General features: G+C 37.1%; 1 protein-coding gene across 9 annotated transcripts; it reads right to left on the bottom strand.

Moving 5' to 3' along the window:
• Positions 1-27,209, bottom strand: Smg6 (Smg6 nonsense mediated mRNA decay factor). Of its 9 annotated transcripts, none has more exons than XM_073087297.1 (25): positions 27,007-27,208; positions 25,826-26,924; positions 25,134-25,261; positions 24,876-25,036; positions 23,962-24,237; positions 23,724-23,844; positions 23,140-23,402; positions 22,883-23,020; positions 22,677-22,801; positions 21,972-22,161; positions 21,023-21,512; positions 20,744-20,854; positions 19,592-19,777; positions 18,114-18,175; positions 16,775-16,926; positions 10,713-10,867; positions 9,438-9,511; positions 8,652-8,749; positions 6,806-6,968; positions 5,268-5,385; positions 4,806-4,985; positions 3,101-3,251; positions 2,403-2,627; positions 1,797-1,969; positions 1-1,191 (listed from the first exon to the last, which is right to left on the bottom strand). In XM_073087297.1, the coding sequence occupies exons 2-25, from the start codon at positions 26,895-26,897 to the stop codon at positions 1,144-1,146; spliced, it is 4,860 nt and encodes a 1,619-aa protein (XP_072943398.1). In that variant the 5' UTR covers positions 26,898-26,924; positions 27,007-27,208; the 3' UTR covers positions 1-1,143. The 9 variants fall into 9 exon arrangements, with proteins under 9 accessions (XP_072943398.1, XP_072943403.1, XP_072943406.1 ...); XM_073087302.1 differs by having other exon boundaries at positions 25,826-26,878; XM_073087305.1 differs by having other exon boundaries at positions 25,826-26,878; positions 27,163-27,207.
• Between the last annotated feature and the right edge of the window lie 448 nt (positions 27,210-27,657).

The following is a 27,657-nucleotide window of genomic DNA, read 5'->3' as shown; positions in this document are numbered from 1 at the left end:
TTTCAGTAATCAGTGTTTATTAAAACATCATGATTGGGACAAAAGTAACAGCATCAAATTTGCTTCAAAAATGAGAAAGGACTCGATACAATCATATTAGATTTAATAGTCTATGGTAGTCATTAATTCATAATCTGTTTTTACACAATAACTTTATACTACATCAAGAGAAATACATTTTAAAATTATCATTTCATTTCCAGCTGCTATGCAAACAAATTAATAGAAGAATATAGATTTTATTTGGAATAAAACGATTTCATTAGAATATAGTACAGTAAAATTCTGTATAATATTTTTAAACACTTAACAAAAGTACACGTATATAATATATAGTGAAATATAAAGTAGTGATGGAATATCTTCAGTGTTTAATTAAACCTTTATTGCTAAGATTGGCGTATATTACAGAACACTTGCAGATGACAGAAAACTACAGATAGCATTAAAATATCGAGCGAAAGGAAATGGCACTGAATATATATGTAATTAAATTGCATAATGAATAATAATTATTAAAAAGTAAAATCATTTAATTTGGTTACTATGAAGGTTTGTAAAAGAGCCACCCACAACATAATCCGCTACTAAACCGTATACAAATTATTGTACTGGTATTTCATCATTATACAAATAAAACATTATAAAACTTTTCTGTACTTGATGTCATTAGTTTCATTTATTTTCATACATCACTAACTAATAAAAAAGAAGTAAAAAATATACTTAATACTTTACAAAAAGTAAATAAAAATAATAGCTCAGCTCAAACAGTAAATTTGCGATTATCTGATAGCTTAAAAATATGAGAAAAAAATAATAACAATGAAATGTGTAGCCCAGGAACACGGAGGTGGAATCCTAAAGCTCTAACAATATTTTTTTAATATTATTATACCTTTCTATTGGTGTAATATTTTTACTTAATCTATCAATTCCTATACTAGGGTGACACGCACTTAGTACTCGCCTCGGTCGCGTGCTCGTGAGCACAAACGATGGCAACTAAACAATATATTTTTATTTTCATTATCCTACATCTACTATCTTCAGCAGCATAGTCAATTCATATCCACAATAATATAATAATTAAATGAGAATATAACTAAATTGTAGTCTCTTCGAGTGACTCGTGCACACACGTCAATTCTGTACTGGCGCTTCTTCATTGGATGTAGCAGGTTGTGACTCCTGTAAATGAAATTTCATATTAAGATCTAGCCTTACGTGCTAATTTATATTATTATTGTATTGATTTAGTTGTCCTCCTGTCTAATATAAAAGTTACATCGAAGCCGGTTCATCTGTTCAAAAGATTCAAATCTAGATTTTTTTCATATACATACATGATAATGAGACGATAAAATTTAATTTATTAAATTAAATAATTATATAGAAGTAGCCCACAATCATGCAATTAACCTTATGGTAAGAGGAAACTGCCACTCCTAGACATTTATGATCAAACACACATAGTTTAAAGCTACCTTAGGATGGCCACAGATAACACATCTAAGTGATGCGCAAACGTTTAAAAGTTATAGACCGCGCCAAACTGCTAGTCCGCTCTGAATATAGAAACGAGTCGCGTCGAATATCAAATTGTAAATATCAGCGGGACGAAGACTGCAAGAGACGCCTCCCGGCACCTGTCCGCTGCCCGCTCTCGCCCACGGGTACAGCTATGTTAGTACGACCTTACGTTGCTACGGAATATATGCTTGTAGTTGTGCGCAACAACTTCAGAGCGGACGAGCAGCTTGGCGCGGACTATACATACAGCAAGATTAACTCACCTCAGCCGCCTGTATGGGAGCAATGCCAGCCCACTCCGCGAAGGAGGGCAGGTCGCGCGCCGGCAGCTCCGCCGCGAGCGCCTTCACGCGCAGGTTGCGGTCGTCCGTCAGCAGCACCACTTCGCGGACGATGCGCGAGCGCTTCGGCTCAGCGCCCGCTTCGGTTTGAGCATCTGTCATTATAAAACATAAAATATAATAGCAGTAAGCAAACATGCATCTCATATTTTACGAAGTAATTAAATAATTCTTCTTCTACTACAGGTAACCCACACGAATTTGTTTTTTTTGTAAAAAGTAAAATTCTCCGAATGTTTGAATGACTCGGCAAGTACGCTGTCTTCGTTGACCAAGTGAGCATCTATTCATAGACTGGGACAAAGCTACCACAAAAATCAATTGATCGGTGTGTGGGCCTTCTTACCGGGTAGTATAACAATATGGTGGTGGCGAGCACGCCGTTGTCGTTAAACAGGCGCGTATCTTCGACAAAGAACGCGCAAAAAGCGAGCAACATCTATTCATCGACAGGTATCCGTCAAATGGCAAAATCAACGTTAATGAGGGCAAATTATTGTGTGGCGTGTGCCATGTAGGTACTCTTACCGGGTAGCGTAGCAACGTTGGCGTGCAGGTTGAGCGCGGTGGCGAGCACGCGGTCGTCGTTGCAGGCGCGCGCGTGCTCCTCGGCGGTGAAGGCGCGCGAGGCGAGCAGCGAGCCGCGCGCGGTGGCCAGGCGCACGCCGGCCGCGCCGCGCACCCAGCCGAGCGCGCCGCGCGCCGCGCCGCCCACACGCGCGCAACGACGCAGCCCCTCCAGCTCCGTTACCACTATATCACAACAAGGATTCATTTACATATTTCCGTTATCAATGTTATTGTATCCAATTTTCGCTTACCAGTGACTGAAATTTGACAATCTCTAGTAACGAAAGTTGTCCAATTTTAATCTTTTGTAAGTAAAACAATGAACCAAAATCAATCTATGATTATGGTTAATAATTACGGGTGATATATCAGATTCAAAACTAGTCTCCGCAACGAGACAAAGTAGGTGGTGGTTATGTTTAACGTAACAAAAAACCTGTCTGTTACATGGTTTTGTCTGAACGTTCAATTTTCTTCACGTTATTTATGCCCAAAAATGAATACCGCCTACTAATAAATTCACTCTAAAAACTATGTCGAAAATACGAGTCAAAATATTGCACTTTTAAAATAACGTTGACGTTAATATTAGTCATTAGTACTTATTTATAACAACATAATAATAAATATTTAATTGAAATGCAACACAAACTCACCGACAAGCGGCACGGCGAGCTGGTAGGGCTGGCCGGGCGCCGCCACGACGGCCTGCAGCAGCGGCAGGTGGTCGATGAAGCAGTTGGTGTCGGGCACCAGCCAGCGCGGCCGCACCTCCACCTCCGCGCTCGACGCCGCGCCAAGCATCTCCTGTACACGACGTTTTATTATTATTATTTTTAATTATAATATAGGAGTAGAGGACGAGTATCCACCTGATGGTAAGTGGCTACTGCCACCCATGGACATCTGTAATCAAACCCAGATAGATTAAGATATTTCTACCTATGATCGGCCACAGATGCACCGCTACCCCTGAGGACTAAGCTGGGACGCCTCGAAAAAGTACGTTTCCCTTACCACAACCTTTAAACCGGAACGCAGCAGCGCTCAACACTGCTGTTATGAGGCAGAAATAGGTGTGGCGGTGCTGCCGAAGTCGAACCACAAAGGGTTCTACCACCTTTTAAACATATAGGTTATTATAACAAACGCTATTATATTACACTTAACACGATTATGTAGACAATTTCGACCACCCACGCCACCGACATCACAAATTTATATAAAACAATAAATAAATATCTCTTTAAGGTTTTATGTAATGTCTGCGTCTTCTCCATAACGAAACATCCTGAGATGTGGGGGTAGATATATTGATGTTCAAAAAGAGTTCGGTAAAGAATCTACTTTGAATAAATTTGATTTTAATCAACTATATAACAACCACTTTCTTTATTCTAAAGTCCAACGTAGTCGCAAAAAAAAGTATAAAATAAAACCAGTAATTGAAAAGAAATCGACCTAACACGAACCCAAACCTATTTTGGGTACGAATTATTAGTACTTTGTGTCAACACTTTGGAATATCAAAGTAGTACACGCAGGGTAAGAGAATGGACAGTAAATAAGATACATACATTACCGCAGTACAAAAAGTCTCACCTCACTTAATTGTAAGCTATTCTTTCAACGTTAATAGTTGAGATTTCAATGTCTCGGCCGACGTGCGTAAGGTATACATGTTTATGGTTACAACACAATCAGCATCAGAATACTGTAACAGGTTTACGCGATCTACGCGAACAAATTGCGAGAAAATTCTCACGCATATGCATACCCTATGAAGTGCCCTATAGATCGCTTCCCTGCAATTCTTGTATCCCTCCGTCGGCCGCCTCGGGCAGGTATTGGCTTATAAACGATTATAGCGATATTGCCCCGAGGTTACAACATCGGCGGTAAGTATTACATTGTGTCGCGTTATTAACGCGTCTCGACTATTAAACGATTTAAACGTATTGTATATTACGTGTATTAAATGTCAGTTTTATGTGCATGACGGTCTTAAACCGAAATTATTAGAGGTTTCCCGCATAATTCATTAATAAAATTTTATGAATGAAACTTAATACATATTTTAGTGTCTTTATATTAGTCACTCTAACAAGAATTTATATTTATATTTATTATAGTCGGCGTAAAACTGCTTGTCCGGTCGGAATATAGAAATGAATCGTGTCGCCATAGCAAATTGTATGACTACATCTACTCGCAACAACTTCATAGCGGAACAACAACACTAGCAGTTTGGCGCGGACTATGCAATATTCCTCGTACTCGTATAATCATCCTCGTACACACCAGTAAAACACACGTCTGTTTTTTTTTAATAAATTAAAAATAATTCAAATTCAAACAAACCTGCATTCGTTGTCGACGTTTCTCTAAGGTAGCCTTCCGTGTCTCCAGCTGTTCCTTTCTCCGGAGCAGCCTTCGCGTGGCCTCGTCTGCCGCTTCCGGGACCTCCTCCAGACCCTCACTTAAACTGGTCTGGCCGCTTGCCAGCTCACTTTGACTATCCTCTTGGCCCGAATCTTCTGACTACAATTCGACAAGAGATTTTAGTAATTTGATAAAATATTTTTTTAACTTATACTATTTCTGAAGTATTTTAAGAAAACATACCCACCGCGCGATTATCGACTGATAATGATCAAACAACTATATTTATAGTGACCAAAGCTTATATATGAGTTGAAACTACACACTTACTTATCCCACTCTAATTAAGCTGCATTAAAATAGAACAGGTACGAAAATAGAAGCTCGTTTTTCCAAGTTTAAAAATAGAGTTAATGCGACATGAGACCCTCATTATCATACCAAGTGTTGTAATTGTGGATAATGCGGTTGTGCGCGCTCCACGGCGCTCACGTAGCGCGGCTGTGCGTCCGCGGGGTACTCCAGTTTTAATACCGGAGGCTCCACACCCACGAGATATCTGTAAGAAAAGTTTCATTTAAGCACGTCTATTATTTGGAATGACCCTATTGATATTTGTTTACTTTCTAGCGCCACAAGTTTTTAACCGACTTCAAAAAGGAGGTGGTTATCAATTCGGCCGGTATCTTTCTTTTTTTTTATGTATGTACACGAATTACTCCGCCGTCAGTGGGCCGATTTTAATAATTCTTTTTTTTTTTATTTTATGCCAATCAAATAAAAGTAGGAACATAAAATGGATGGAGTAGGTACGTAAGTTTTCATTTTAAATTAAATTGTTAGAAAAACAAATCTGCCATCACCCTCGAAACTTATTCAGCTTCCTCAAATTTTCTCTAGACTCTTTAGCGTTCCTCGAGCAATCTCTAACGCCCACGCAAACGATTAATGCCCACTTTGTGAACTGATTTAGTCGATGGAGTCGTCATAAAAATATTATGCGGAAAAGATACAAAAGTGTCAAAAAAGTTACTTAGTAAGTACCAATAAATCTCACGTGTGGCCCCGCACAGGTTTTGGTTTTATAAATTTATTTTTATTATTTCATTCGCATATCTCTTTTAATTGAAAGAACCGACGAAGGTAAAATAAAAGCTTATGTTACTATAAATGAGGTTCTGAATTGTTTAATGTACGGTTAAATGGCGTCAATATTTTTTTCGCGATAAAAAAATGAGTTTGGTACTCACTTTATCCTTATTTTTAAGTAATTTCTCAAAGATAATGGTCGATTCAGATTTATATTATTAACCAACAACTTTACTCATGTAAATGTATACAACATCTAAATGTATATAACAACAACAACAACAACAACAAAGATTAAATTCCAAGATCTAAGTGTGACAATTGTAGTAACCAAAAAAGCAGAAATGGGAATTGTTTATTTTATTACTCCTACTCTTCCGAGGCGTTCCAGCTTAGCCCTCAGGGATAGCGGCGTATCTGTGGCCGACCTCAGGTAGGAATATATAATCCTATCTGGGGTTGATTACAGATGTCCATGTCCGGCAGTAGCCAGTAGTCACTTACCATCCAGGTGGACTGCATGCTCATCTATTACTCCTATATTTAAAAAAAAATAAACAGTGTTGACGATGAGCAGTGATAGCCTAGTAAGTTAAGAAACTCGGCCTCTTGATCGAGGGATCCGAGTTTCAAATCCCAGGCAAGCACCTCTGATTTTTATGTGCGTATTAGAAAAAATATTGTAACTTGCTTAAACGGTGAAGGAAAATATCGTGAGGAAACCTGCATACCTAAGAGATTTATAAAAAAAATCTCAAAGGTATGTGCAGTCTACCAATAGGCACTCGGCGAGCGCGGTAGACTATGGCCTAATTCTTCTCATTCTGAGAGGAGACCCGTGCCCAGCAGTGGGACAGTGATGGGTTGATGATGATGATGACGATACTGACTCAGTGCCGAAGAAGAGCAGCTTGCGCGTGCGCAGCGCGTGCTCGGCGGCGTGGTGCGGCACGGGCGGCTCGGCGCGCGCCCAGCCCGCCGCCGGCTCCATGTACATCAGCGGCGTGAAGCCCGCCAGCGACGTGTCCTCCGCCAGCCGCACACACGTGTAACCTAACATAGTAGGAGCATAGATTAGTAAAGATACTTCGCCGCCTTAAAATTGAATGAAGCCACAAACGGCTTATTAGTAAGTTATTTTTTTTAATTCTTGACAAATAAAAACATTTTTAGAGAAAATTTACGAATAAATAACTAATACTGCGTAATTTACATAATAAATAAATAATTATTTCAAATATTTTAGGGACATTTTAGCACGGAGACGTGGCAAAACTTTTTTACGCAACTATTTCAATTCTCAAAACTGGGTACATTTTCTTGTTAGGAGTGAGTAATCTTTACTTATCTATGAGTAGGAGTATAAAGTTAGGATTATAACAACTTCGCAACAATACTTTTTTTTGCATCTGCTCGCATCCTTTGTGGAAGGAAGGGTGGTACGTACTGCATGGTTTAAAATATTTACCATTATACATATTAGTAGTGGTTTGTTGCGAAGTAGTAGTAGTAAGTAGTAGTTTTAATCTTAACTTAATAGGATGAATTTCCGCAAAGTAACGCGTGATACAATTACGATAGTATAATGTTAAAGGTCCTAGAATTTGGAATACAAAACGTGTGTAGACCGTGTACGCGTGTTGAACACCTAACCTTCCTAAAGCGAAACTCTATAGGAAATCTGTATTACGACTCTAGACGCAAAAAACAAATATTAAGCGTGGATATAGCCTCGTTTGAAAGAAGTGGTAAGAAATATACACTTCATCTTCATCCATCCATCATTTGACTCTGATGTCGTCTGAGTCAAATCATGGATGCCACCACCACACCTATTTCTGCCTTACATTGTCTCAATCGCTGTTGTTCTAATTCAATATATGCGGTAAGGTTTACGCTACGAATCCCAAAACTCATACTATAAAATTATAAAATAATACTAATATAAAACTATAAACTATAGCCTATGGCACTCCTGAAATTAAGAAAAATCTAGCAACATCACATTCTTCAAAATCAATATAGTAATTTGCAGGCGGTCACAAAAACTCCACATGCATAAACATTATCCGTCGAGGCAATCTTTTAAAAACAATTCCTTTTTAATACGTACATCCATATTTTCATTGCCTATTAGTTTCAATTTACAAGAGCCCATTTCCACCACGTGTTATAACACAAATCATTAAGTTAAATCGCCCTGTGTAATGGCAATTCGACAGGCCGCGAGATGACTAGGCCCCGTGCGACGAATTGATTGATGACAAGACGCAAGGCTGAAATTACCCGTGTAAATGGCCCCTTCGATGGCGTGTTTAAAAGGTGCTCGGTGGGAAAAAACATATAAAACAAGGGAAAAATGAACTCCTGTAAATAGACAAAAATAAAACAGTTCTGTGCCTGTTTCTCTTTTGTTTGAAAATTGATTTTCTTTTTTTTTTGTTAGCTATTGGTTGTGGTAAGTGTAATGGTCATTGAGTGAACACTAGTAATATTAATTTACTTTCACTCGACAGTAAATTAATATGTTACTATCTAGAATCAGGATAAAATTATTCTTATTGATGAATTAGACTATAAATGTAATTTCGCGTAACAAAAACAAATATAAGGAAAAAAGTTTATGTGTGCGTATAAAATAATAGCTGAGAAAATTATAAGAATCAGTTTTAGTCCGTGATTTTTTAAATAATCATGTCAGCGAAACGGCATATATTATGTGGTTATATCTCTTACCTTCTTTCGCCGAGCTTTCCAACTCAATAGACTTATCGTCCAACTCTTCGAGGATATTCATAAGTTTCGCGAGCCAGTCCCACGGATCGGTTTCGCTTCTAAAAGGAAATAATAAATTAATGCATTGATTTTAATTTGAAACTAAGTAAATGACCAATGAGTCAATTACTATTGCAGAGCTAACTAAGCTACGCTGTGGACAACAACTTTGACAGTACAGCAACACGTATCAAGAAGTATAAAAACAGATTAATTGCGAGTAGGACTCGGACGCAGAGAGTATGTATTTATTAAAAATGTGTTTTATTTAATTTAATTCGAGATCATTAAAGCGAGCCACACTTACACTTAACCGATATTATTTTCTCTCTTTAACTTTACTTGGCACTATAAACATACAAAGTTTTGCGCTCGCATGTGTAACAGTTTTTACGATGGGGCAAATACTAATGAAATTAATGCATGAAAACACGTTTCTTATTTGTTTTTTGTTGGATATTTATCCTCCTCCCTCTATTTTTATACCTCTAGTTTTATTTTTATTTATAGGGGTGTTCATTGCAAGTTTTTTTCAAAGTAGGACAGCAAAACGGATGTATCAAGCTTTCAATTTTTTGTACATAATTTGTGTAATATAATTGTAATTCTGCTATATTTGTGACAGAAATCGTAACGTAAATATAAATTGTTTAGTGGTAATAAGATACATACAATTAAGAACCTTCTTAAAATTTTAAAACACCAACATAGACATCAAGGACTTCAAATAAAATAACCAATACTCACTCTGTTTCGAAATTGTCAAGTGACGGTGGTGGATTCCATATACTACTGTGACACAACATCCAGTCGGACCACACCTGCGGGAAACATATGATCACAATCAAGTTTATACCATTGCATGTGCGGATCATAGATACTTCTAAGTACGTCGTTACTTCTTATGGCGTCGTACTACACTTTTGTTTTTTCTTTTCTAATGATTAACGATTTATTTCCGAGTCATTTTAATAAACATAGCATAGTGTGGTACTGATGAGGGCGCCCATTTGCTATATTAGTGTTTTTCATGCTTTTTTATGGCGTCACCCCCTTCGTGTGTAGAAATATTTTGAGACCCCCGGTTTTTAACTCTATGTAATCTTATCTTGTAATATTACAAAAATCAAATCGGTACAACATTCTTTAAGTTATTTTAACAAATTCAAATCGTTTATTTTTACAAATTCAAAGCCTTTTGTTAGTATAAGCTTGTTATTGAACCATCTATTGGTTTATTTTGTTGAGGTGTCCTGTCTCCCGCGACCCTCTTATCGACCTTTGCGACCCCCCCGAGAGCATAGGCATGACCATGAATATGTGTTTATGCACATAGACATATGCATTATTTACATTAAACCATTTCTTATATAAAAAGTTCATTACAGGTAATTTAAGAAATATTCAAATTATCATATAAATAAAAATACAGTCGGTGTGAAATAAGGTACATGTCAAAAGATCCCGATTGAACTTTAACTGTACATACATGCTTTATGGCTTCAATGGCAATTAAGTTGTAGCATACGGGTAGTTTACGGCATAAACAACACTAAAATCACGTCGCTAGTAAATTAAAGTGTTAATGACACGCACTCATAAACATCTAACGCACAAGAAGATAGCAATTATTTTTTGATATACACCATTATGCACAATATAAAGTGATAGAAACAATGTACTTGATAAATTCGTGTTTATAATTCAAAAAGAGCTAAAAATGTCACTGATTGAATTTTCTCTTTTGTGTATAAATTACTTTAGTTTACTACTTTATTACTTTAGTGTTGAACTGTCCTTAATTACTTAATTATGTCTAGGACAAGTAATTAAGTACAGTTCAAAATCCTAGACAGACAAATTTCAACTGTTTTCAAAATCTCATCACTTTTATGTACTCTTCAATACGCAAACGACGCTAAATTCTCTAATATATTATTTGGTTCAATATAACCATACACAATGCTATCGCAGCTTGATGGCAGTGGCTCAATACAACAGTAAATGCAAGGAATCTCTCACCTTAATAGCAGGCAACAGCAGCAACGCGTCAGCATGTTGCTGCGAGTGCGTGGGCTCCGGCAGCAGCGCGCAGCAACGCTCGACCAGCGCGCCGAACATCAGCAGCGACACGCCCAGCGAGCACTCCAACCACGCTGACCGACCGCTGCCGCCATCTACACAATGTGTTATTATGTAAATCACGTAGCAAAGTTTTTTTTTTTATATTAGCGTAGTAGCAGACGTGTATGCATTCCATCTGATGGTAAGTGGCTACCAGCGGCTACCAGTGGCTACCAGCCGCCCATTGACATCTGTAATCAAGCTCAGATAGGATTAGATATTCCTACCTGAGGTCGCCCACAGATGCACCGCTACCCCTGAGGACTTAGCTATACACCTCGTAAAACTATATCTCCCTTACCACACCCTTCAAAACAGAACACAGCAGCGTTTAACACAGCTTTTACGAGGCAGAAATAAGTGTGGCGGTGGTGCCGCTAGTCCATCTTATTGTTAGTGACTACCATCACTTATGAACGTCTTTAATCGACCCCAAATAGGATGAAAGTCGACCTCAGGTCGACTACACATGCGTTATAACCCCTGAGGTGTAAATGCCATGTCTCTCAATGACCACACTCTTCGAAGCAGAATGTTATATGCGTATTACAAATTAGTTGTCACTTGCTTAAACTATGAAAACATCGTGAGGTGAGTGAAACCTACACACCTGGAAAATCTTAAAAAAATCTTTAAAAAATGATTTCAGATTTATGTGAAGTCTACCAATTCGCAGTTGGCCGGTACGGTGGACTATGGCCTAATCCTTCTCATTCTGAGAGGAGACCCACGCCCAGTAGTGGGACAGTAAAGAGATGATGACGAAGACAAAAATAGTTTTGGCGGTGGTGTCTCCTTCGAGCCACAAAGGGTTTTACCAACTTCAAAGTATGTACAGTCAGTACAAACTGTTAAAGGCAACTGTATATAGGACACTTAAAGTGAAAGACAACAGATAAGTGCCCCGGACACGCGACAGAATCGGCATGCAAGCGACGGCTCGACGGTGATACATGTCGCGTCAGTGTCGCCAGTCGCAGACGCATGTCTCAATGCACATTTACCTAATAGTAAGACATAAAATAAATATATAAGTTGCACATTATTTTTATATGCACATATGTACGACTTAAAACAAGTTTTGCTGCCAGATTACTCTGGATAGCTGCCACTGCTTATTTAATGCCAAATAAAGGTTAAACTAAAGTCCCAATGACGTGAAAAAGTAGTAGTAAGTACTTACTGTTAGTGTAAAATAATAAAAAAATGCGATATAAACGTACAACAATATCAGATAAAATAAGTGTAGTATCATTTATCGATATGGCATGTATAATATACTATTACAAAAACCTGTATTACGTTAACATCTTTTAACGTATTATTATTCATGGTAGTTTAGTTCACGAGAGAAAAGTAACGATGACAGGAGTAGCGATTTGTTAATCTACACTTATTCCGAACAAGTTCTCCTACTTATTTAAAAATGTTAAAGTATTATTAGGTGTAAATAGATGCATAGTCACAAATGCATGAGACTGGGAACCCGTTTCGCATACGTAAGTATTTTATAAATAAAGTCGGGATACGTTAATGAAGCGAGCTATTGCTACCAACTCGGCGCATTCGATCCCAGTAATGAAACATTTAGAACACGATAAAAATTAACGGTGCATACAAATGCGATTATTGTATTTTAAGTGCAAAACTATAAATTTAATTTATAAATGATAACTAGTTTATGGGACAAGAATAGAGACGGTAGATGATGACCGACAGCACGACGGCGGACCGAGCCGGTCGGGTAAAAATAGAGCCGACTAAAAATACACGGATTGCACCTGCGTACGGATTAAATAAAACTGCATCTACAATACCAAAATGGATGTATACAAACATAACCTTATTTACATGATATGATTGAAAATTAATTATATGGAATATGGAGGATGTTTTAATTATTAATCTAGCCTTTCTTTAATTTATACCAACAGCGTAGCCTTAGCAAAATAGTTAATACAACATTTTAACAATATACAGGGTGATTTTTTCAAATAAGCTTTCAGGGCCAAATGGCTGCCGAAACTGCCAGGCCGATTTTGATAAAAACTAAAACTGCATCATTAGTTTTTTAAAATACCGGGAATTGAACGAGTTCATTTTGAAAAAAATACATCCTCTATCTGATAGTGTTGCTTATAAGGATCAAATTCTGGGAAGTAATGATAAATGACAAACTCAAACAAAATGGGCCTTGTAACTCCTTCCAGCATTTTTCGCTACTCCTCATAGTTTCGGATTTGGCCCTGGAGGCCTATTTGAAAAATTCACCTTGTATATTTTATTAGTGACCGACTCTTTTGAGAATGCTAAATTTATGAAAAATGCATTAAGACTGCCTACCCTTTACGCAAATGAACGTCCAATTAACAGTGTAATCAGGTATTAAGTGATCAGTCCTGCATATAAGCACCTTTCACCAAATACAAATAGGACTGAGACCTACTTAAGGTTTATCACAAATGCGTTAACCCTGTTGCATGCATGCTAGAGCTAGAGAAAATTATACATATACATATGTACGCCCTTCAAACTAAAATTGTAATGCTGCAGATTGATGACTATTAGGTAGAAATATGTGTGATGTGTGAGCATGATGCCTGTGCACCCAATCCCGACTTTAAATGACTTAGATTTTAAATGAGGCATTGCAAGTTAATCCTCAAAGGAAGGAGTTTGAATCTATAATCGACTTTATTTCTGACTGTTTTGTTCTACTTGTGGCCGATTAGTTAAACTGCAATAAGAGCTGAACATCTGATATACTGTATCCATATTTCTTTCCCCAACAAATAAAAAAAAGTGAAAAGGCGTCGCGAATGTAGAGGCTCGAATTTATTTTAATGTCATCGCATCAGTACACGTGATATAAGCAGAAATACCAACCTAATTGACGTTACAACAAATTTCTCAACCCTCATCCGTAATCCTTCCCATCTGAGAGGATGTCAATGTCCAACATCGATACTTAACGGCTTCATAACATGTATTATATCTACATACTAAAATACAGCGTAAGTATTACAAAACTTAATAAATAATATACGAAAATATAGAACGAAGGTACCTATAGACGCCAAATAACGAAAATACTCCTAAACAACTGTTGATATTAAGAACACAGGCGAAGACGCAATCAGTAAACTAGTTATACCTATAGAGGAAATTTATTAACAAAACATTACAGGGTCTGAAAAACAAATACTTTGAATGGAAGATTCCGCACCGAAGAAGTGAGTACCGTATAGGGAAAATGAATTCACATGATTAACATTTGGGGAACTGGCAAAACAGTTACGGGGAAAATTTCTCGGAAGATTCCGTGTACGGTGTATTGCCAGAAGGTACGTCGCAGCCGAACCGCGTAATTAAGGGTCTCGTACGCTATATTTTTTTCTCTAATAATTCAAAACAACATTACGTGTAATGGCGTAAAAGAGCGGTGCCATCGGTGAGTCAGTGTTGTTGAACCTGTCTCCGTCAAGTATGCGCATTTGTGCAGAGAGTGCCCGAGCGGCGGCGCCGGGCCCGCGGTGCATCAACCTCCAATAACTTGTAATTTGTAATTACAAACCTTTAGTACCCCGTCCGAGCCGCAGGAAATGGCCACGTTCGCAAGCACGCTTGTGTTTATGAAGGTCTCACGCATTGATTACGCTTCCTGGCGTGTTCCACGAAATTTTAGACACTAGACGCGTATATTTACATAAAATAGAATCAATAATTGGATAATAAATGACCTCCCTGTTTAAGAAGGGTTATATTTCAATTGTTGATTTAATCGTAAACGTATCGTGTACAAACTTTAGTAATTCAATGATAAATTCGTGTGTAACCAAAATTCAAGTGTGCTTAGGAACTTGCTAATATAAATGCACTAGACATTTACATAGCGCAAATACGAGTAAAATAACCACGCTTAGCACTCGCTGTTAGCCATTTTGAGGAAATAAGAATTTGCATAATACAAGTGTGTTACATTAGAAGGATAAGCGACTCTATCTCGTTGCGCACGACGCTAATCTTCTTTTTATTTTATTTGCATTTACTTCTTTGCAGGCCTATCTTAATAAAACTTCATGGCGTTAGAATTTCAAGAAAATTATTTAATCAAAGCTTACTCGTTTTATTTTCTTCTTTATTTCTTTTATTCACACACGGAATAATTTCGTTACGTGAGAGCTGCAAGTGAGACAACACAACAAGTTTTAAATTTGTTTCATAATTATATGTTTTTGTAATACCTACTATGCAGTGAACAGTAGTGCTCAAGGCATAAATTTTAGCCTGAAGAATGAATGATAATCCGTATTACGAGGTTCCATGTTATATATACGACGCAATACCTACAGGTATAAGTACGTAAGTATATATCGCACACAAAAAAATGTAAAAAAAACCTTCAAGTTTGAATATATGATACATTTTATATACCCTATTGCATTGTCATTTGATCTAAAGCAAACACAAAAATATTTCCCGAATAAATATAGTACTTGCACGTAAAAAAGTTATTATACGATACGATAGAAATTAATAGGCTTGATTTACAGATTTCCTGCCCGAACGAGTTAAAACGTACGTTCCTACATTTTTATAGATAAACTATAAATGAAAGAATTCCAGTATGAAAACAGCAGGCGAGCTGATCCCAGAACGACCGGTTCACCTTGCGTGTCGTTATGAAATATGAACATAAAATGAGACGAATACACGTCCCTTATTCTCTTTATTTAATACACGTTTAAGTCCAGTCCTTTATGTAACAAGAAATAAAAATTTATCGGCATAAGTTATCGGCATATACGCAATCAATATTCAGTAACTTTTGGTATGTACTAATACAGTTTTAATTTTTGTATTTTCTACGTTGTAATTGATTCGTATTTCATACAATGCTATAGACTATAGACTATGGGCATTAATTAAAAAAAAACACATTTAAATATCAATATATTGGTAATACCTACTTATAGTTTAACTGTCGGAACTTCAAACGAATAAAGGAATGGATGATTTGTTGAATGTCCGGAACTGTGTTTTAAAATTATTGTAATAATAAAATTGCGACTGACGACTAGGCGTACGTAGACCTGCTGTTATAATATAAATACCATTAAATTATATTGACAATAACAGTCTTTGCAAACAAAAGTCACCTGCAAACTTTATTCGATAAGTATTGAAAACAGCGGCGAAGCATTTACATTTTGTTAACAACGTAAAGGTTTATCAATCATTGGCCATATCTTCTATTTTCTGGATAAATAATGTTACATGCTTAAAAATTTCTGTTCGACCAAATTCCAGTAATAGAAATTTTATAATTTTAGACCGTACCCCATGTACATTATTTATGTATGTAACATCTATCCGAACAAATCTGCTATTACATGAGACTCCTATTATTTCAAAATTAATTTAAGAAAAATAATCATATAGTTTTAATATATCATATATTTTTCACTTTCGTGACGTCTGATGTCACGTTGATCTTGTATCTTTAAGGTGGAAACCTTCTTCCTACTTTTAATTACAAAATCTTACCCTTTAGCGATAAGGCCGTGGGGCCGACGGCAAAGAACATGTCACATTTTGTGAAGCCCTTCCTACGTCGTAAAACCTTATAATCTACCCACTTCCCTTTTCGTCTTTCTAAGGACATTTTTTTGTCTCCTTGTTAAACATCGTTGTTAATTATGATAGAGTCCTTTCTATTTTGTTTTTTGACTTTTCTACGGCTCCCTACTTCTGACGCTGGACGCCTTCCAAAATTTAATGACCAACGGTTCCCTACCTCTTAGCGAGAAGGCGGTGGTCTCGACGGCGAACACATATTTTGTCTCCTTGTTAAACACAGATTTTAATTATGATAGACTCCGTTCTATTTTGTTAACTTTTCGACGATTTCCTACCCCAGACGGTAGACTTCCAAATGTTAATAACCAGCTGTTCCGTACCTCTGAGCGAGGAGGCGGTGGTCTCGACGGCGAACATGTTGAGCGCGGTGAGCTGCAGCAGGCGCGCGGCGGGCGTGGGCAGCGGCTGGCGGTGCAGCAGCGCGCGGAACTGGCGCAGCATCAGCGCCGCGCACTCGTGGAACGACTCCATGCTGCGCAAACGTTACGTTCTTAACTACACGTAGACACTCATTCATAATAGATGTAACGTATTTTTTTCTTATAATTCTAGAGGTAACAATTCTGAAGGAATAAAAAAATGATGTGAATAAACAATATTTTACGTTTGTTATCACTTAATCCCAAACACCAATTACCTCCTTATTGACCCCATTGACCCTCTTAACATCCATTTGAATTATTTTAAATCAATCCAATTCAAAGTCTTAAGTAATCGCAATAATTTATTGTGTGTGCTAAGGACTTATTCTAATTACAACTTATTTTTCTAACACCAACCAACAAATAACATATAACAATAATTGTTCTGTAAAATATTAGTTCTTAATGTCAGTCATTGATACTGTAAATATTAAATTATAATAAATGTAAGTTAAGTTGGGGCAATATCATAGCCGGGGTATAATAAAGATATCTGGATAAAGATGTATAATATTACCAAGTAATAAATCGCCAAGATGTAGGCTGTACATTTGATCAATTTACCTGAATCCTGCATAGGTATTACCCCAACTTACCATATGTTTCCTGTAAACTGTAGTAAATAAAGGTCTATTTTATATAGCCAATATTAAACGAACAATTTTCGGAAATTTATACTGTATAGTGAGAATGCGTAGTCGTTCTGATTTGGAAAGTTTGGTAAGAAGTAGCAACACATCTGTAATCAATTTTAGGTCGGACTAGATCACTAATCTAACACACGTGTTAATACGTCGGCATGTCTGTGATGATCCTATTTTTTACAAGTTGTTCTATGTTCCTAATTTTATAGAGCTCCGTACCTAAAGAGCCCTTTTACTATTTTGTTAGATATTCAATTTGACTCCCTAATTAATATATTTAAAACAGATATTCAACCAATTTAGCGGCTGCAATTTATAACAATTTGTTCATTTACAAGGTAACAATATTTTGTAGAAAAAGGCACTGCATCATTTCTTTTTAAACGGTTTTTTATATCATAAAATAGAGGTATTCGAGTTCAGGTATCAACTTCATGTTTTATGTAATGTCATCAAATGTAATCAACTCTTATCATGATTCAAGAGTTACTATAACAGGAATTGCAGGAAATGGCTTTTTATCTACATTCCTTGTAACACTTAATACGAGAACATCGTTCTGATATCATCATAATCTTCGTAAAATAACTTACCCGATTTTTGTAATGAGTTTTCCATGAACATGCAGATAGCTGGTGATAAATGTCTTATTTAACTGCAACAGAAAAGAGAAATTATTGCTCTTGCTTATAGCTTTTGTGGATTTTAGCTTTTGAACAAAGTAGTTAGTAATGTACCTTTTTTTTTTTTCTTTTTTTTGTTTACGAGGGGGAAACCTTCAAAAGGTACCCGACGACGTGGGAGCGACGCCGGGTTATGTGGGATTTTTACCGCACTAAAACCCCCCCGGTGGTCGTCCTCAACGCTTGTTGGAGAACTCCGGGATCTCCGAGGGAACACAACCGGAGTCCTCCAAGCGCAATGCCCCGATCGGGCTCTACCCTGGGGGAGCACTTTTGGCTCCTCCCACACCATCTGGTGTTTACGACGGTATGCGACCACACATACCGTCGTCCTTCCCGGGGTTGCTTGCTGGACGGTCCGAGCTCCCACTCTTGCCACCCGCAACCCCGGAAGCCCCCTTTTAGTCGCCTCTTACGACAGGCAGGGGATACCGTAGCCCTATTCTACTCCCGAGACTACAGGGACAAGTTAGTAATGTACCTAGTGTGCTATGATATTGCTAATCAAAGACAAATTTGTTTGATAATCCAGCAGTGCCGTAGATTAAACGATATAACTTCATTAACACTACTTAATGTGGTGGTCAGACATTAAGTCCATATCTCCCATTTTTTTTTTGTTTTGTCTTTTATTGACAGCCTAACAAACAGTAAGTAACGTACAAGACGGAGTAGGTACGTAAAAACCCTAGAATATAAATTATAAATCACTACAAAAAAAAAAATAACAAATTCCCATATTCAAACGATTTTACTCGCACCCTTGTTCTCTTAGAACTATTTTAGGAATAATTAGAATGATCGCTTAGAAGTTATTTACAGCTTTGGTGCGACGACATTTATACAAAAAAGCAGTGGTAACCTAATGGTATGAATTTTTTTCACCCAAAGTATATGTATATTGAGTTTTCAGGATATGTTATTACTTCAAATGAATTATTTGAACAGATGCAGAAGTTCTAAGAGTGCATGATGGCTACTGCCTGCCGCAATATATTCCTAGTCCTAAAGACACTTTTGTAGGGTTAAATATAATTCAGAAACACCACTATTCTTAGTTTCTTTTCTTTTCTATTATAGTTTTCTTAGTGGTATCGACCACAACGACGAGTTATCTTACTCAATAAATAATGTCTCATATCCTTGTAGATCAGTTTTAAGTTTTTTCAACTATAAGAACATTTAAAATTTCCAATTACATTATAAGAAGAGCAGATATTATCTTCTGAAGTCCACATTCTCGCGAGAATTTAGCGAGAACGCGAGAAAAACCCGATTCTATAGGTTCCACATTCTCGTTTCTCGTGCTTTTCTCGCGTTATTCTCGCGAGAATGTGGAGCGGGCTTTAACCGTTTAACAGATAAGTTACACATGTTTAATTGTTTACCTCGACAGTGCTGAGGTTGTCGAAGGTGTCCTCGGGCGGCGGACGCGCGGCGGGCTGCTCGCCGGGCCGCACCCACAGCTCGCGGCCGCCCGCTCCGCCCGCACCGCCCGCCGCCGCCGCCTCGCCACCCTCCGCCGCGCGCGCCGCTTCCAACGCGGCACGACGCTTACGCTCCGCCGCCTCGAACTGAACATATTCAAGATAAATTAATTAGCTACATAAATTATATAAATAAAAAAATAAATAAACGCTTTCTACACTCACAGCCCCACACTAGGATTCCCTGTGTCACCCACGACACAGGGAATCCATGCCATGGTCACACACGTAGACAAATACACAAACACCCAAACCCAGATACAGAAATCTAAATTCATCATTTAGATATCAGTCTGGCCGGGGATCGAACCCGGAATCTTTGCGCGTCAGACCGGTATGGTGGCCGCTCCGCCACGCGGGTCGTCTAAATAAACAATATCTAGGGAAACATTCATCTTCATCAACCCATTACTGTCCCACTGCTGGGCACGACTCTCCTCTCATAATGAGAAGGATTAGGCCATAGTCCACCGCACTGGCCAAGTGCGTATTGGTAGACTTCTCATACCTTTAAGATTTTTTTTTATAAATCTCTCAGGTAAGCAAGTTTCTTCACGATGTTTTCCTCCACTGTTTAGCAAGTGATAATTAATTTCTAATATGCACATAACTGAAAAATCAGAAGGGATTTGAACCTCGGACCCCTCGATCGAGAGGCCGAGTTTCTTAACCACTAGGCTATCACTGCTAGGGAAACATTAATCGAGAAATATTAATGAGGAATTAATTGCATTCATACTTTCCTCCCATATTTATAAACATATCCTATGATTACAACATTGGAATTTCCTGAATTTAGGTAAAATACAAAGTATATTTGTTTGTGTCTTATTCTATCAATATTCATATACATAAAGTAAGCAATACTAATAAAAACGTTTTTAGAATTATATTTTTATTTCGTATTATGGTAAATACAAAGAGACCACCCTCTTAATTCAACACAACTATTGTATTCATACAAATAATTAACAAATATCACATAACATTATTAAAGCTAAAGCAGTATGCTTGACAATGTGAAACCATTTATAATATTGTATAAATAATTACCTTCTTCCTATTTTCATCAAATAAGGATATTAAACTTTCACGAGCAGATTGAAATGGATTTGAGGACATCAAACTTCTCATATAATAATAGACTGCATCCAATTTTCTTCTCTGAAGTAAAAAAAAAGACACATGAATTAAGATGAATGAAACACAATTAAGATGAAACACATGAATTAACAATATTATCTTGTTGTAGAAGACTGAATTTATCATACATGTAAACATTAAAGTACTTAGTTAACGCTAATAGTTACATAACAATTACAACATACTTACTGCATATATAGCTAATATAGCGAGCTGATTATACGGCCGTCCGTTTTTGGGATTTATTTGTTGAGCCTTTGTGTACCATGCTTTACTTTTAGCAAAATTATTTGTCTCGTTCACTTGTTCCTTGTATCTAGCTAGATCTCCTAGGAACACATATAACTTTTGAACTGATATCAGAGCTAGACCCACGTATCCTAGCCCTTTCGGCGGCGTAGCATGGTTATCGTTAAGATAGTCATCGGTATTGAATTTGTACGTTTTTTCTAACATCTGAACGAGATTCTCGAAGAAAACATTCCCTTCCTCGATTATAATGTTTATCAGTTTAACTATCTCCAGTTTCTCCTCTGGAGAAACTTGCGTTACACTCTTACGTAAATTTTCGATGAACAAGTAGTATAGTATTTTCCAAAATTTTTGTTCAACATTTTCGGCTTGGCAATATTTGAGATCAGACATTAGGAGTCTTTGGAGAGCGTTTTGTAGGACTTTCCTGGGAAAAGATATTTTCTATTAATAAAAATAGAAGTTTCCAGTTATGATTTTGCGATAATAAGCAAAGCAGATTAAAAACGAGAATTGTTTAGAAGTCACGCCCAACCAACGTTTATTGGAGAGAAGTTCCTTAAAAGTTCCTCCTATCGTAAAGTAAAAAATATTATGCCTCTTTGATGGGAGGTAATTGTCTTTCTTTCTTTGCATTATATATGAGTATGTGTGGGTCAAGAACCGAGATTTGGGCAGGTGAGCATCATCAACAATCGGTTTAAAAACCTCAATACTGAATGCGTAAATATTTCATTAAAAGTAATTTATAATTTGTTGTAATTTATATTTTATATATAGCTATATATATTTTATTTGATAAAGATAATGGAATTTCGTTGACGACAGGGAACCCTTTATAGCATCCACGTAGTACCACAAATATTCGTTTAGCTGTGTTCGGTACCTGGTCTCGTAAACAATAGGCCAGTGGCTAGCGAGCGCGAGCGGTCCGCGCATGGTGTGCATCTTGAGCACGGCGTCCGCGCGGTCCACCTCCTGCAGCAGCGCCGTGTGCCGCGCGCCGCGCGCCCGCCCGCCGCCCGCCTCGCGGCCCTCGCCCGCCTCGTAGCCCCCACCGCGGACCTCCCGCGCACCTGGTGAATAACAACAACAATAAAAAATATAAAGGGTGAATTTTTCAAATAGGCCTTCAGGGCCAAATCCGAAGTTATACGGATTCTGACTATAACTGCGCGCAACAGCTTCAGAGCGGACTAGAAGTTTGACGCGGACTATAGGATACTAAAAGATAACTCATCTTATGTCTACTGAAAAAGATTTCTTTAGCAACGCCTTTGCACTTAATGTTAAATATAAGCTCTATAAATAAAATTGCTCAAACTCTAAAATATGGTAGAACCTCTATGGTTCAACAGAGGAGAGAAAGATCGTTAATCAAAATATGGTAGTACCCTTTGTAGTTCAACTTCAATAACATTGCCACTTCTGGCACCGGCAACGAGACGGCAATATGAGGGCGCTCAATATTATGGCTTATAACTGTCAGTAGGCTAATATTATCAATAACTAAACAAAAATATTCCAAGCAGTGAATTTTCATAGAATATTTCTTATCCATAATGTATAAAGTTTAACACATTAGTCATACCTAGCGACTGCTCACCTCTGTCCATTCTTATATCCATTTTGTTTGAATTTGTTTGTACTCTTATAGGTTTGGATGGATTATGATAATCATACAAAGTTTTGTGAGTATCAACAGAACCGGCGCGTCTGAAAATCAAAGTAAAATGCACATTATATTATATTTTAAATATTATATACAACTGTAACTGAAAATTGCATAAAACTTACCCTTGATCTTTCTGTAAGTCAGTCACAGAGCTTTGAGGTAATACTATTAAGCCTGGTTGAGAAGTAGACGAATCAGACACAGATTTTTCTGAGAGGACACTATTGAGTCTATTACGTTGATTTGTATTTTCTGGGTGTCTGAAAATGATAATACAATTTGTCAATACCATAACATTGACAAAACAGAGGCATTAATAAAAACATATATTTTATGAACGAAATCTAAATACTAAAGTCAATATTGAGTAATATAATACCTGTCCTGTCCTTGTTGCTTCTTAGACTCAAGAATTTCCTCACGCCAATTGGTAGCGGTAGAGGCGTGGTGTGTATGCGTGATGGGCTGCACGTTCTCAGCGTTACGTCCCCTACGCCGGCCGGACTTGCGGGAGCGTCGCCCGCCGCCCGACGGGCCCTCGCCGCCCTCACCGCTCACGCTCACGTTACTCGGCGTTGGAGAGTGACGCCTGCGTTCCGCGCTCGATTGACGCCCGCTACCCCACGCTCCATTGCTCTTCTTCTGGAAACAGTCACCAACTTATTTGCTGCACTAACGCATATTAGGGCCTCTTCAACATTACCTCAGAGTCATTATTAAATTACTTGCATATTGCTTGATAATTAAATATCCATAAAATTAATTTGACAATATTTGTGTTTTAAAGATTTATAAATTGTGCCTGTATTATGTATTTATTCAGTACATAATCTCCAAGCTTCATTGCAACTTTTCCCATACTGTGAAACAGGCCTTTAAGTAATAATAGTTATTTAAACATTAATATGGAATAATGATCCATAAGTGAAGTTTTATCTACATATCCTAACTAACTGTAGATACCTGAGGGGCAGCTGACCAATTTGTTGACTTTGATGCTGGTATTCTGAAACCTTCACTGTCTTTGGGGCTAACAGCACGATTTGTAGATGTGTCTCTGCTATTACATTGTGATACAATTCTTCTGAAAATTTTAACACAACAATTACATTAATTATTGTAAAATACTGTATTTACTACTATGCATTAAATTGTTAGCAACATATAACTTTTACATTAAATAAAAGTTTATGATAAATACCTTTCTGTACTCTGCTCTCGACTGTACGATCTCAATGATCGCCAACGATCGAGATCATCTCTGCTATTCCCAATAGTGGAAGACCTATTGCTTTTGTGGCTGTCCCGTCTCTCCCGCTCCCTTTGTTTTAAGCCTGATAGTATAGCTTCGTTCTGGATGCTTACATTACTGTCCTTTCTAGTTCTCTCGGGCTCATAGACATTTATGCTTACATTACTGTCTCGCCGCAGTCTCTCTGGTTTTTTCTCAGAATTCTTATGTCCTCTACTTGAGCTTCTGTGCAAGAAAATATACACGTCACTACATACAAAATATTATGCAGTTCTTCTCCTAATAATAAAATTATACCAATACCCTCTTAACACTATCTTGTATATCGCTTATAAACACAACATTCTTTTAGTAAGGATTTTGGAATACATTCGTTTTTTGACCATAAAGACAAATAAAAATTAATACAGTGATTTTATACACAATCAGACACAATAACAATTTAGAGATAAATTGATACAATGAGAATCAATTTATTATCATTTTTTATAAAAAGCAGCCTAGAATAACCATATCTCCTATTATTAATTATGTACACAACAAGGTTATTAGTTAAAAAGCAGACAGATGTAATAATCATGCAGTGGTATCGTAGACTATATGTATATCAATAATGACGTTAACAATTACTATCAACTTAACAAAACAGTATACCATACAGGATTGCTGGATGACATCATATGCAAAGCAATACAGAGGCACAATAATTTGGTAGTAAGGATATATTTTTAGTGTTCTCTCCAACACAAAAATAATACAAATCTTATACAAGGCAATATAAGATTTTAGACATATTCCAACTATAACCTACACTACAGGAAAAGCTACATAAGGAAAAACTACACAAAGACTAAAATAGTTACCTTTTATCTCTACGACGTGATTTGCCACTTCGCTTGGATTCTCGAGATTCAATCGGCTTAACCTCAAGTGGCACAGTTGGCTTAATATTTTGTGAGAAACTAGTAGACGTGTCACACATGTCATCAAGTTTTATATTCTTTTCTACTTCCTCAGTCCAGTCCTAACATTTAACATTTTGTTAATTAACATTTCAACAATATAAAGTGCATTAAGCACAGTTAAAAAAGACATATATTGGATAGTTTTGACTGACTTACCAAATTTGTCATATCGGAAAGATTTGTGGAAATATGTGAAGCTGATTCACTGTCATTCTTAAGCTCTTCCTCATTTTCTGTTTCCTTACTGTCATGTGATTCCTCATTACTAATTCCATTATTAGGAACTGCAATTGCAAAATTATAATACATACTTTAACAGTAGAAGCAGTGATTGCCTAGTGGTTCAAAACTTGGCCCTTAAACCAGGATGTCAAGAATTTAGTAATTATAGAATTCTAGCACCTATAATATTTAAAGTTTGTACACATTAGAAATTAATTATCACTTGCTTTAGAGCTGAAAGGAAACATTGTGACCTAAGGGTTCTTAAAAGAAACCCTCCCACAGATGTGCCAAAAGTAGTAATCTGCATTTGGCCAGCATGGGGGACTATGGATTAAACCCTTCTCACTCTGAGGTGAGATGTATGCCCAGCAACAGTATTAGGTTAACAACATCAACAGCACAACTTCCTCATTATTCTACTAATTTAATATATTTATATGCTACTTCGTACACGCACAGCCTACCATTCTTTACCTACCGTTCAATCATAGGTTTGCTGTCAGATATTTCTTTGAGAAATAAGCAGTACCTTTGTGTCATTGCGTTCTTACAATTACTCTTGTATCTTCGTTTGTGTACATAAATGTTTAAATAAATAAATAAAATAAATTGTGCAAACTTACCATTGTTAACAACATCTCCTTGGTTATCATGTACACTGTTTGCTACAACAGGTGTTTCAGTCATGACCTTATCCTCTGAAATACTAGGATCATATAAATTCATGTATGAACTACTCGGTGTGGACCTCCTTGAATGTTGGACATCATTATTTCTCATATATGAACTTAAGAATTTCTCCCTATCAAAGTGTTCATTATCTCTAAGTCTACCTCGGCCCCTAGATGGCAATGTTTGGGACCACCCTGCATTTGTATTCTGGAACTGGCCTGGATTGTAGGCAGACTGACTCATATGATTCACATTATACCTGTCCCTATTTAACTGGTCAACACTTTCGAAGCTGTGATGACCGGATTGCTCTAAAAACTTTTTCCTAAATCTTGGAGGTATATTTTCTAAATTTACGATGTGTTTTGGTCTGGCATCAGTGGGGTAGCCAGCTGAATTTCTTCGTCCTGAAGGAGGTTTCCCACCTGCCCCCGATTTTTGCCTCCCTGCCCATGTTTCCATGCTTCTGCTATCTCGATTGCGATCTACTGAACTATTCTCTTGCATAGAATGAGCAGGTGATATAGATCTCGATTCAGATGCCTGCCTATAATGTCTATTAAAATTAATATCATTATTTGTTCCATCTTTGTAATGATAATCCCTTCCACCAGCACCTCTGGGGAATGACCCTGTTCCACTTGATCCATGTTTGTCATGTTTATTTGACATTCTTCTATTGTTGTATTGACTAGAATTATCACTTCTCCCCGGCAACCGTGGCTGCTTGTCGACGTCGGAGCACGAGTCCGCAGCTCTAGGCACATACAATTGTTGTTCTGATTTTTTAAATCGACTGTTTGGCGCAAGTTTTTCGCGAGAACTGTCACTCTGAGTTTCACCATTAACTGAATTTTGAGATCCGTAGAAATTGTGGTTTCGCACTCTATGACCGTTTTCTAAATCATATGAATCCATCTTAGCATCCGAGCCATATCTGGATCGACGGAGAGGACCACTACCAGGTTTGTACAGCTTTTGTTGTGGTTTATTTTTCCTGTAATCTTTACAGTCATCATCCATAGTAAAATTAAAGAACCACTGAAATCACTTAAAACAATATCACATTTCAACAAATCAGTAACTGTACAACTGTGAACAATAAAATTACGAATTTTGTTTGACTACTGACATGCAGGTTATGTTGAAATTAACTACTAAGCATTATCCAAGTATGTTACAGCGGATTACTATTTCCGATATCTTAATGGACACAGAAAACGATTTGCCTTAAATACATGCAATCAAAAAGATAAATACATTAAAAACAATGCATCAAATATTATACGTTTATGTTATGTCCACAGAATAAGAATAAGAATCGTCTTGTCTTGTCAGTGTTGCCAATTTGTCCTTCATATTTAATTAAGAATCGATTGAAATGATTACATTAGTATTAATTATCTATGATATGATCGATGGTTAGTTCAATACCGTCCATGATACAGGGACATTTAAAAATATTTTAAAATTTCTTTATTTTTAGCGTCAAACCAAGTTTAAGTAATAAACGTGAACTAAATATAATCTAGTTAAGATGAAGTATTTTATGAACATTACAATATATATTACAAATAAATCGTATTATATAATATTATTTATTACTGCTTATGATTAAGCATAAGCAGTAATAAATAATTTAAAGATTACTAAACAAGTTTCGAGGGAATTGTCTTATTTACAACAAGTCACACTCACCGGTAGTGTTAGAAGTATAACACGACGGCCGTAGTTCCATTTTCTGCCACTTCACAGTTAATTTGGCTACATGTTTAATCCATCC

This window comes from Epargyreus clarus, unplaced genomic scaffold, assembly GCF_041222505.1.
Source record: "Epargyreus clarus isolate Ecla_fem2 unplaced genomic scaffold, WU_Ecla_fem_2.2 ptg000026l, whole genome shotgun sequence".
In the NCBI taxonomy this organism is placed as follows: domain Eukaryota; kingdom Metazoa; phylum Arthropoda; class Insecta; order Lepidoptera; family Hesperiidae; genus Epargyreus; species Epargyreus clarus.
Note: the sequence above shows the minus strand (reverse complement) of the source record. Positions and strands in the feature narration are given on the sequence as shown.

What these genes read in the sequence shown, in the direction of transcription:
- Smg6 (XM_073087296.1), bottom strand. Translation starts at nt 26,897, where the DNA reads ATGGATGATGACTGTAAAGATTACAGGAAAAATAAACCACAACAAAAG. An exon ending in AGGAGATGTTGTTAACAATG is followed by an intron (nt 25,262 to 25,825) that starts GTAAGTTTGCAC and finishes TTGCAATTGCAG; the next exon opens with TTCCTAATAATGGAATTAGT. An exon ending in TGCTGTTGCCTGCTATTAAG is followed by an intron (nt 9,512 to 10,712) that starts GTGAGAGATTCC and finishes TGTTTCCCGCAG; the next exon opens with GTGTGGTCCGACTGGATGTT.